General features: G+C 53.7%; 1 protein-coding gene across 5 annotated transcripts in view; it reads right to left on the reverse strand.

The window, feature by feature from the left end:
* ARRB1 (arrestin beta 1) overlaps positions 1-12083 on the reverse strand; it is an 81378-nt gene that overhangs the window by 12963 nt on the left and 56332 nt on the right. For all 5 annotated transcript variants that reach the window (XM_037840685.1, XM_037840683.1, XM_037840687.1 and 2 more), the window contains exons 4-11: positions 10899-10943; positions 9888-10084; positions 7076-7135; positions 6155-6222; positions 3856-3991; positions 2749-2833; positions 2245-2317; positions 376-513 (exon numbers count right to left, since the gene is read on the reverse strand). In XM_037840685.1, coding sequence (XP_037696613.1) covers positions 376-513; positions 2245-2317; positions 2749-2833; positions 3856-3991; positions 6155-6222; positions 7076-7135; positions 9888-10084; positions 10899-10943 — 802 coding nt within the window. The remainder of the gene's footprint in view (positions 1-375; positions 514-2244; positions 2318-2748; positions 2834-3855; positions 3992-6154; positions 6223-7075; positions 7136-9887; positions 10085-10898; positions 10944-12083) is intronic.

Genomic DNA, 12083 nt, shown 5'->3' on the forward strand with positions numbered 1-12083 from the left:
CCCAGGCCCCTGCCCCAACTTCCTCCTGATTCATTCTTTCCCACCAGAACCGTTCCAGAAGCCCCTCCCCTCCTCCTAGCCTTGCTCTGCCTGAGGGACACAGCCTTCTGCTTGAAAACACTAGGGATCACAAGCTGCTGCCTCTTGCAGGAAGCCTTTCTGGATTGCCCTCCCCTAGGCAAGTTGAGTGGTTCAGCTTGTTCTTTGGGTCATCCCTGGGTAGAGAAGGGAATGGAGAACAGGCCCTGGACAAGGCTAGGGGAAGCGGGTAACCCAGGTCTTGTCCTGGCACTGGTGGGAGGGGTGGGTGTCCGAGAGCTTGCGTCTAGGGAGAGCGAGCGAAAGGGTCAGAGGAGGAGGCAGGCAGGTACTCACAGCGTGCTGGAGGCCAGGTTTGTGTCTTCATGCTTGAGCTTCCCGTCCAGGGCAAGGCCCCGCTTCTCTCGGTTGTTGGCCAGGAAGGGGGTAAGTGTGTAGACTTTGCAGAACGTTGAGCTGGGTGCCACTGTGTCACTGGGAAGAAGGAAGGCAGCTGTGGAGGTGGCCCTCCTACAGACAATCCCAGCCCGAGGATGTCTAGCCTGGTCCTGCTTCAAAGGAGGTGGCCAGAGCCCCTCCCAGCCTCCCTCCACCCGTGGCAGGGACCACTTGGGCCAGGCCCCACTCTGGCAGGGAGACCACTGCCACCCAGAAAAGGCAGAGCTGCATTCGACACGCAAACAGGAGTAACTCCGGGTTGACCCAGTGCTTCCTGCATGATCCAAAGCTCCAAGCAACTGCAACTTTTTAAAAATTAAGTGTACTGCCTTGCACTTTGTGCTGGTTTTAGTGGAGAGAGCATGGACTTTATTTTTCCCTAACATCTGATTATGAAACATTTTCAAATATACAGAAAAGCTAAAAGAATTGGGCGGCAAACACTCATATACCCACCACCTAGATTTGACAATTAAAACTTTACTTGCTATATCACAAATTTATCCATCACATATGGGGTGTTTTGATTGTTCAGATTTTACTTGTTTTTTCTCCATCCCCAACCCCCATTTCAAAAGTAAGATAGCTGGCATGTGGCAGAAAGTGCACAAGTCTTGGAGTCAGATGACCTGGGTTGGAGCCCCAGCTCTGCCAGTGTCAGCTCTGTGATGCTGAGCAACTCACATCGCCCAGAACCCACTTCCTCACTTACATACTAGGGACAGCAGCAACCCCAACCCCAGAGGGCTTTGTGAGGACAAACAAGACTCTGAGTGTAAACACTGGCACAGCCGTGTGGGCTGACGGTGGTTATGTGCTAGTACTACGTGCTGGGCTTGGGGATTTCCCCTGCTTGGGGATTGTACGCTATTCTGCCTCTCGATTCACTTCATTCTGCGCCCCAGCCCTCATCAGGAATCTATGCATCACAGCTTTGATTTTTTTAATCCAACAATTGATATAAGAAATGTCCAACAATGGGGGAATATTTTATCCAATTATAGCATGCTCATCTCTAGGACGTTAAAAATTGTCTCAAAGACCGTGTAGTAACGTTTTAAAAATGTTTTTAAGTTGCAAAAATACTGACTGAAATTACATGTAAACAAACATATACATATGTGAAAAATTGGTACAAAATACAATTGTACCCCAAATTATTTGCATGGTCAGAAGAAAAATGTGTGTCTATATCCTTAAAGTAAGGAAAGATGTTTCACCTCAGATCTTTCCTCTTGCCTTAGGTGCTAAAAACTTGGGACAATGTTCCATTCTCAACTAGGCTTTCCTTAAGCCTAGTTTTGTTTTGTGTGCTTCATTTCCTTTTTGTTTTTGTCTATTCTCCACCCTTCCACACACAACCCCTTTTATCCAGTGAACTGGATTATTCTTTATCAGACACGAAAAGCTATGTACTTAGGGCCTTTCTCCTTTTGCCTTGCCTGCCAGGAAGCTCAGGGCAAAGTCTCTCCCCTCAACCTAGGGTAATTATTCTCTCCACAACCCCAGTCCTCTTAGCTCTTGTTTCAGCTGTCTAGTTTTAATGTTTTTCTCCTTGATTGTGGCATACATCAGGTGGGTGGTTTCTAAAAGGCTGCCCTGAATCATCTACTCTGAGCGGCAAGGAAGCCTGAGACCTGTCCTCTGCCAGGTAAAGAAGAGACACCTGAGCCTGCAACTGGACCCAGAGCTTCTCCTCCCCCCACCCTCACCCCCTAGGCCTCAGGCACTGCCCACCCGTCCAAGGCCAGGGTTGTGCTCACTTACTCAGCCTCCTCCATGGCCACAGGGCATTTGTACTGGGCCGTGTTGAAAAGGCAGATGTCCGCATACTGACGCACTGGGGTGAGAGAGGCAGACAAGGTGGCCTGAGCCAGGAATGCAGCGCCCAGAGGCACCCCAGGCTCCCTGCACAATGCCTAGTATCTGCTGGGGGCTTCTGGGGGAGACCACTGTCCTCCTCCACCTGAAGGGCAGCCCCAAACACACCACCCTCTTCCATAACCAAAAGTCTTCCCCTCAAGGACATCTCTGCCCAGAACCCGGGAAACCCAGGAGAAGGGGCAGCTTAAAGGATAAATACATTACCTGGCCAATAAGCAGCCTGTATTATCAGCCTCCAAAGCCTTACCCTTTGGCTGAGACCAGGCCCTGGGCTTCACCCTGGGCCAGTAGCTATTTATGAGGCTGCTGAGGGGGTCCCTTCAGCCACCCCCAACCCTTGGGAGGACTCCCTCTTGCCTGTGCCCCCCGACCCTCCCCCTGGGGTACCCGAGATCTTGATCTTCTTCACTGTCTTATTGGTGTTGTTGGTGACGTGAACATTGACACTGATGGGTTCTCCATGGTAATAGATCTGGGAGGCATTAGAAGGGAGAAGGGTTAGATGGGACAAGGATACCAAAGTTCTAGATAAGGGGCAGGGAGAAAAGACCCCACATGAATTGCCTGGGTTTCCCAAACCTTGGCCATTCTGTCACTCAACCCAAGTTCATTGGCTACTTCCCTAGGCTAAGGGGACACTGAAGTCACCAAGCATGTTAGATTCCTTTCTCTTGTGGGACCCTTGAAAGATAATTGAATTAGAAGGTGATATTCCTGGGCTCCAGTCCTGATTCGGTCACAAGTAATATTGACAACAATAATGATGGTGATGATGATGGTGATGATAGTGATGTGACCTTGAACAGGTTATTTAAGCCTCTGATTCCCCATCTGTGTAACGAAGGGGTTAGACCATGTGATGTCTCAAGTCCCTGGGCTCTGATTGCTAGAGATTTTGGACACTGGAGGATCCAGAATGTACAGAGGGAAAGCTGGGGAAGGGCTGACAAGCTCATTGAAGGAACTAGCTCTGAATCTTCACCCAAGGGCCTCAACTCACATCCTGCCCCAGACACTTGCCTTCAGCCGCCTCCCCAAGAGGGGGAGTGGGCGAACCCCTCGGGAAGAGGCCTGCCTCAGTGGTATTGTTCAGCTGGTTTTAATTCAAAGCTTCAGGGGGAAGGAGAAAACTCTCACAGTCCCCTTCCTTCAGCAGGCTTTGTTGCCTTACAGCTCAGGGTTTGGCAGAGATTTCACACCTCTTTTGAGCTGGGTGGTGTGGTCCTCTTACAACAATGGGCCTGAAGCAGGCAGTGGAGAGGTTGGGGAGATTGAGGCTTCTGGAGTCAATCACATCCTTTGAGCTCATGCCCCCCTCTGCCACTCCCCTCAAGTCCCCCAAGGATGGTCTCAGATTTCCTGTGCCCCTGTAGTCCTAGGGCTGCAAGGAGAAGCTCTTATCAGGGAGTCCACCAGAGGCCACAAGAGAGCTGAGATCTGAGGTCCAGACCCTGGTAGAGTAGCCCCATCCCCTTCCCGGTCTGAGCCTCCTACCTCCTTATCCAGGGAGGCCTCTAGGTGCAAGGGCTTGTCCGACATGAGGAACTGCCTGGTGGTCTCAGCTGTGGGCTGGGGGCCAGGCCTCTCTGGGGCATATTGAACCTTCCGGATGACCAGGCGCACAGAATTCCTGAGGGAGATGGGCAGGGTGAAGGATGACAAGAGCCACCTGCCTCCATCCCCTTTCCTTGACATCCTTACATCCCTCTCCTGCTCAAGAGGCTGCCATGGCTCCCCATTGCGTTAGGATCCAGTCCCATCTTGTCCCCAACCTCACTATCATATATTCCTGTCCCTGGCTACCTCCAGTTCCTCGTCACCCTTTATGGTGACACTGTGCTTGCAGCACTGGGCTCCCCTGCATAGAATACCTTCTTCCCACTTCTGCCCAAGTCTGCTTCCTTCTTCAAGGCCCAGTGAAACACTCCCTCTTCCAGGAAGCCTTCCTGGACCTGCCCACCCTGATCTTCTCCTGGCCTGAACTCCCACAACACCAGCGACATCAGAGGCTGAGCCACTGCGGCTGCACTTCATTTGGATCCATGTCTTGGTACCCAGCAGGATGGTAAGGAAGGGACTGTATTCTTACTTCCTGCAGCCCATATGCCACCTAATAGTGTAAGCTCCCAAAAGACAGATATTTGTGTCTAAAGTGTTCACTGCTGTATTCTCATCACTATGATAGTGCCTGGGATATAAGAGATGCCTATTAAATATTCATTAAGTAAATATATATGGAGGGGACAGGGCTTTATGAAGAAATGGGGCTCTGAGTGGTAATGGGGTTTTTAGAGGGGATGAAGATTCATTAAGAGGGTGCAGGCCAGTGAAGAGGATAAAGAATCAGAGGGGTTGGAGGCCCAGAGACAAGACAGGGGCTCAGGGAGGAAACAAGGACCCAGGATTTGGTGAGTGGATGGGGACTTGGTGAGCAGTCTCCATGCATGCTGGGGGTGCCATCATCCCCATTTCTCAGATAAGCCACCTCCAGTCTCTGGAACTGCATAGTCAGGGCTCAAGTCCTAGCTCCCCTCTTACTAACTACATAGCCATGATCAAGTTAACGTCCCTCTGCCTCAGTTTCCTCATCTGTAAAAAGGCAACATAGGAGGACCTAACTCTTAGTGTTGCTGCAAGGATTCAATTAGTTCATACACATCCAGCACTTTGAACAGTGCCTGGCACATAATAAGCCCTTGATAAGTGAGAGCTGCTATATCGTTATTAGTAGTAGCTCTTGGGCACGGACTTAAAATGTTCCACTGGTGGCAGAGTAAAAGTGGTGGCTCTCTGTGTTGCCTCCTCGTCCTTGCTCAGGCCCCCTCCCACAGCCCACGGCCCCCTTCTTTTCACCTGATCACAGCTCTTTAGAGGAGAAGAGGGGCAGGGAAGCAGGGGAGAAAGTGTCCCATCTTCCCCCACACATTAACGCTGCCCAGGCTGGAGATGGAGATGCCTGCAATACCAACCATAGCCACCAGGTGGAACACTTAGCCCGCTCCCTAAAGAGGGAGCTGCCCCCTTGGCCACCTGGGTCTAGGAACTGTCTCAGGGTGCAGCATGCATCAGAGTTGGGGGCTGAAGCCAGCCAAGCCAGGAGAGCGGGCAAGGCTTGACCCCAGGAAGGGAAGGCATGAGAAGGGGGCTGGGTAGCCTGCCAAGAAGTCAGGGCCAGCTGCTTCTGGCTACCTGCATGGACCTTTCCGTCTGCTATGGGCTGTGCCTCTCCAGGAGACCTTATCTCCTCTCTGAGATATGGGACTGACCTCCCCCCAATTCTCCCCTGAGTGTGTTCACTTTCTCATTTCCCTCCCTTGCTCAGAAGCCTTCACTGACACCCTGCCCTCCACCACTGCCTGCTGATCGTCTCCCAGAAGGAGAACTGGGAAATGGGGGTCTGGGGTGTGTGGGAAACATCTTACTCACTATTTAACCTTTTAACAATGTGAAATTAGTTGTTTCCAAAAAAAAAAAAAAGAAAAAGAAAAAATGCATTCTGGGGGTGGTGAGACTAGAAGCAGGAAAATGAGGGAGGAAGCTGGTACAGTGGTGCAAAGGCAGTGATGCCGAGGTCTGAGCCAACGTAGTTGAGGCCACCTCCCCCAGGAAGCCCTCCATGACCTGCAAGCCTTCCAGAGTGCCCTTCTCAGAGCAGCCAAGGCTGGAATGCAGAGCCACTCCTTGCACACTTCCAGGTATTGTTACTTATCTCTCTGGACTTTGCCCATCCTGTGTCCCTCCCTCTCCCAGTCAGCTGCCCATACCCGGGGCCGGAAGCTGCCGCTCTGCTCACCGCTTGTGGATCTTCTCCTCCAGATTCTCTGCACAAAAGGCTTTGACCTCGTAGTCCACACCGCAGGCCTGTGGAAAGGGGAAGGCTTGACCACAGGGCATTGGGAGCACTAAGCTCCCACAGACCATGCTGAAAGGGCCAGGCCCAGCCTCCCTTCTGCTGAGTCTGAGGCCCTGTGTCCAGTCCTGGGCCGTGCCGCCTCTCTCCACAGCTGCCTCCCCCATCAGAGCTGCTCCTCAATTTCCCCTAACATAGGACATCCCAAACCACCCCCAAATGGGCCCTGCTCTTTGGACTCCTTGTTTTGGTCTGGGTGGCCAATCTCATCAAGGCAGGGGGCTCAGAAATAACAACAGCACCTCAGCAGCACTGCTTTGGGAGCACCACTGGGTGCAGGTGCACTGGGCCCACTGCTTTAGTGTTTCACGTGACCCTCTCAAACCCCCGAGGAGGCAAAACCTAGGATCTCCACTTTGCAGATGAGGATGCTGAAGCTCCAATCTGGGGCCTGGGTGTGAATCGTAGCTCTGCCACTCACTAGTGGTGTCACTTCTCTCCCAGCTTCAGTTTCCCACCTGTGAAATGGCTATGACCACACCTCCAGATAGGGCTGCTGGGGGTTGAAGGCCATATCCTGAGAACACCGTGGTTATGTTGCATCCACCACCAGGAGCAATGAGAGTGACTCAGGAGGGCGTCAGGATGCATGACTGAATGTGGGAGTGAGGGCTGATACCATATCCATGGCCCTGCCTCAGAAGAGACTGGCTCCCTGCGATGGCAATCAGCCTGGCCAGGATACAAGGGAGCTTCGACACGGAGGGTGGGCCCAGGCATTCAGCACTTCCCAGGGAGAAAGCCAGGGACATGGGGACACAGGTATTCTGGACCCAGAGAGACACTCCCTTTGGGCTGACCCACCTTCCCTGTGTCTTCAGGCCCCGGCTGCAGTGTCACAGAGCATGGGAGATTAGTAGGGATCTGTTAAGAAGAGGACAGACAGAGAATAAGCCACCTTCACATCTACCACTGTCCCCTCCCATATACTCTCACACACATACATCAGTCCCACAGCTCTGAGGACAGGCCATGCCTCGCCATCAGACTCTGAGTTCCAGAGGATAGGCCACATATCCTCCATCAGACTCTGAGTTCCAGAGGACAGGCTGTGTCTCCTCCAGCAGACCATGCCGATCCATACCCCATGTTGGGCCAGAGCACCTCCAGTAAAGCCCAAGATTTTTTTTTTTTTCCCCTTTATCTGAAGGTCTTAGCCCAGCCCAGTCCTCACATAGCAATGGCAGAACAAGGTCTTTCCATGATGTAGAGGGCATCACAAGGCCCCCAAAGATGTCCACAGCCCAATCCCCAAAACCTGTGGCTAGGTTTCCTTCCATGGCAAAAGAGACTGCAGGTGTGCTTAAAATAAGGACCTCGGGGTGGGGAGATTTTCCTGCATTATCCAGGTAAGGCCAATGTAATCACAAGGGTCCTTAAAAGTGGAAGTGGAAGGCAGCACAGTGTCAAAGTGATGTAGCATTACAAAGACTCAACCAGCTGCTGCTGGCGATGGAGGAAGCCACAAGCCAAGGGTTGCAGGTAGCCTCTCGAAGTTGGAAAACACAAGGACACAGATGCTCCCCTAGAGCTTCCACGCAGCCCCACCAACACCTTGATTTTAGCCCAGGGGGACCCATTTTGGACTTCTGTCCTGCAAAAGATAATAAATTTGTGTTGTTTTAGGCCACTGGTTTATGGCAAATTGTTACAGCAGCAATAGGAATCAAATACACCTACACTAGAAAAGAAAATTCCGTACCCTCTCTCCAGCCTCTAACCCTCACAGAAAGGCAGGGTGATTTCACTGAAACACAGAATCACAGGTTCTTAGAAACATGAAATTTAAAAATCTAGAATCTTGGAATCTTGGAGGCAAAAGGTGGCAGAGCAGGGAAATCAGTTATGTATCATCTCTCATTTGTGGGTCAGGTTGAAGCCAAGCCAGTGGGCAGTTGGTCTTTGTGTCTGTTGAGGGTGGTGGGGCCCAGAAAAGAGGGGCTGCAGATGAGCCTCATGCTTTGTAGCTGTGCAGTTCCCACCCTGCAGGCTGCATGGTTTTCCTCACCCCACCTGCTGGGGGCCTCCTGTCTGTCTGCCATTAATGAGAAGCTGTCAGCGCCCAGGGCCAGACTCCGAGCCCCTCCAGGCTTGCCCCTTCGCTTCTGCCTGCATCCTGGTGGGCTTTTAGCTTCTGCACTGGTCTCCCAGCACCTCCCCTCTGAACTGCAGGCCAGGAGACCTTCCAGACGCAAGTCTTAGACTCACTCCTGCTCAAAACCCTTCTAGGGACCACTGATTCCCCACCCCCTACCACCATAAGCCCACACATCTTAACCCTGCATCTGGGCCTAGCTGAACCTCCTTGTCCCTAAACCACACCCCTGCAGTTCAGGAACCCCATACACTGGCCAAGCCAGCTGAATCCTTATCAGGAGGCACCATCCTGACCCTATACTTGGCTCCTTCAGCTGCCCCCCCAGCCCTGAAATCCCTCCTACCCACCTGCCAAGGCCCATGCCAGGCAGCCCCTCCTCCAGGGAAGGACTCCTGATACCCCCAGCAAACCGTGGTCTCCCTCCTGGGCTCCCCTCCAGGCCCTGGTCCAACTCACAGCTGTGGCTGGTGGGGCTGCCCAGTCTTCATTTGATCCAGACGCCGACTGTGGAGCCAGCCCTCTGCCATGCCAGTCCCCAGGCTGAGGACACAGACCCAACCGGGCCCAACCTTCCTGCCAAGGGACCCCGGCCCCATGGCAGGGATGGGCATGGAAACAGCAGCAACCCAACCATAGGATGGGAGCTGGGGGTGGGGGAGACCAGGAGGCTGTGAGAGCCTGGGGCGGGGGTGGGGGGGTGCACCTGGAAAGTCAGGAAAATTAGAGCTGAGTGCTGGTCATGAAGGGAATCACATTCCAGCAAAGGGAAGGGTGGGTTGAAGGCTCAGACAGAAGAAAGCCCTGGTCATTCAAGTTGCTGAAAGAAGTTCCTCGTGCCCAGAGGCAGGGGGAAGATCAGAGTGACTAAGGGTTGCAGGCAGAGGGGCTGCTGGGCCTGCAAGCTTTGCAAGCTGTTAGAGTTTGGCTCCCATCCTGAGGGCACTGGGGAGGTTTTAAACAGTGACATGATTAGCTCTGCATTTTAGAGATATCACTCCCCCTACCGGCAGGGAGGTCACACTGCAGCCTGCTGCGGGTATTTGGGCAAGAGATGGCCCCTGAGTTGGTGCTTAATAAATGCTGGGCATTTATTATCCCAGCTCATTGCATTCTGGTGAACTGAAAGGTTGAGATGCTCAAGAGGACAGGATTGCTGAGCCCTGGAGAGAGGGGCACACTTGGCTTTACCCAGGAGCCCTCACCTGATGGAGGAGACAGCCTTGGAGTGACCCAGAAGCAAAAAAGGGTTTCTTTTTTCTCTGCAGCAACCCCCCTGGCTTCCGTCTCTCCCACCCATGACCTGCACCCAGGAGGGTCAAGGAGGTAAGGGGTGACGCCCCTGGTAGTGGCCAGAGAAGACGCAGTTACCACGTAGTCTGAGTGACTGCCCCAGGTCCCAACGTACACTGGGAAACTGGGAGACACAGAGCTGCTGCCCCAGCTGCCCCTCTGCCACCCTAGAGGGCTTCCTGGAGATGGTGCTTCCTAGAGGTGACCCAGGGCGTGGTAGTTCCTGACCTCAAAGGTGAAAGGGTAGGCGTGCTCGCCCAGCTTCTTGATGAGGCGCTCCTGCAGCCGCGTCAGGGGCTTCCTGTCCTCGGAGGTGGGCGGGAAGGACTGCACGTTGGCCACAAACAGGTCCTTGCGAAAGGTCAGGCCCAGCACATCCAGGTCCTCCCGGCCATAGCGGAAGGCGCAGGTCAGTGTCACGTAGACTGTAGGGAGCAGGAGGCACTGAGGAGGGCTTGGGAGAGCAGCAAACACCACCACACACACACACCCCTGCCCCTGGAGTGCCAGGTGCAGCCCTGGAGACCACAGGTCTGTCCTAAAGCTCCTGCTGGGGAGGGCTGTGCTGCCCCCCTTTGGGGAGGGACAGTTGCCATCTGTGCTGGCGGACCTGAAAGAGCTGCCAGGGGGCTGGCCCCAGGGAGGGGGTGGGCACTGACTTCCGGGTCAGTTCTGTGCTTCTCCACCTCCTACTCCAACCCCGGGGATATGAGCAGGAAGAGAGGAAAGGGTCTGACTGGTCCGTGGGGGCTGGAGAAAGCTGGCAGGCCTGGGGGTGGGCCCTGGGGAAGGGGCAGTGTTGGAGAGAGGGGAGGCAGGGACAACAGCACCGGGTGGTGTCGGGAAGGCATGGGGTCTTGTCCCAGCCCAGCTCCTGTCTTCCTGCTGACCTTGGACAATCCCTTCACCTCCCCCGGGATCAGTTTTCTCTAGTGTAAAAGGAGTCACTAATCTTGCCCTGTTTGTACCCCCAGTTCATGATAGTCATTGGATACTGATGTGAAAAGTTCTCCCAAAGCAGGGAGGGGCAGGGCTGCCCTGGGCTGGAGGGGGCCGTGGAACCCGCTGTGGGGTGTTCCCTGGGGCTGTCTGGGATGGACAGGGAGAGGCAACAAGGTTAGCCGATGTCCTGCCCAGGACCCGGGGAGATCGGGGCCCTGGAGGTGGGCTGGAAGGCAGTGGAGGAAGAGGAGGCGCTTGACAGGCTGTGGGGGGTGGGGACAGGTGGGAGAGCCTCACCTCTCCTCTCCTTGAGATACTCAGGATCCACCAGGACCACACCGTCTGGGAGAAGGACAGAGAGTGAGCAGACCCTCCCAAATTACATTGAAACACCCCCAAGCCCCGGACCCCGAACACCCACCTAAATCCAAATCTAATGGTCTGTCTGTCCAGAAGCATCATGACAGAAATGGGAAAGATACTGCCTATCTTGCAGCCCCATCTCCACCATGCCCCCCAGCCTAGGCTGGCCTTGAGACCACAGTCCTTTCACCCCAGACCTTGATCTTAAGAGGGCAGTGGGGTGCAGTGGTGAAGAGCCTGGACTCTGGACCAGATGGCCTGGGTTCAAGTCCTGCCTCTGCCACTTCCCACGAGGTGACTTGGGGTGGGTTACTTAACTTCCCTGTTTTTTCATCTATTAATAAGTATAATAAAAAAGTCTGAAAGCCCTGACCCAGGTATACTTTGAAATTTAGAAATTTGGATTTATAGAAAGCTAATATGGTGCATCTTCTGTATGTTCTATAACATCCACTGCAGGATCTGGGACAGTGCCCCACAAGCAAGTCCTTTGATTCCTCTGCGAGGAAACCCCAAGAAGGTAAAGAAAGGGCATGAATAGCCTCACATCAGTTCAGGTCAGGTTTTGTCACTTACATGAGTTTTGCATCAAACTTATGAATAATTTTATATTTTCAGAGTTTTCTGGCTCTGGGATTGGTGGATCAGGGTCTAGTGATCCTGCAACCCCTACCTTATAGGGCACCTGTGAGGATTAAATGACTTCCTATGCGTGAGGCACTCAGACCACTCCTGGCACAAGCAAATGCCCCGAGGCCAGTCCTGGGAAGTGTAGAATGCAGCTGGACAAGAGGCGTTTTCTCTGCCCCGCACCTCCGGAGGCCTGGAGCGCTGGCTTGGGGTCCCTCCTTGCCTGCCGTCCCCAGTTCATCTCTGGCCAAACCTTCCCCAACCTTCCCCACTGGACACCGCTGACTCCAGGTGAGGCTCTCTCCCTTCCTGCCCAAAGCCACCCCACGGCTACTCCACAGCTGCCCCGGCCCATCTTGGGGACCCTCGGAGGCCTTGTCTGGAAGCGAGTGCCCCAGCCCTAGTCCCGGGCAGGTCACAGGAACAGCCGGTCCAGGGAGTGCCCTAAACTGTCCCCAGAACCTGCTCGTGTGTCTTCCTTCCTTTTTA

Source organism: Choloepus didactylus, chromosome 6 (genome assembly GCF_015220235.1).
Source record: "Choloepus didactylus isolate mChoDid1 chromosome 6, mChoDid1.pri, whole genome shotgun sequence".
NCBI lineage: Eukaryota > Metazoa > Chordata > Mammalia > Pilosa > Megalonychidae > Choloepus > Choloepus didactylus.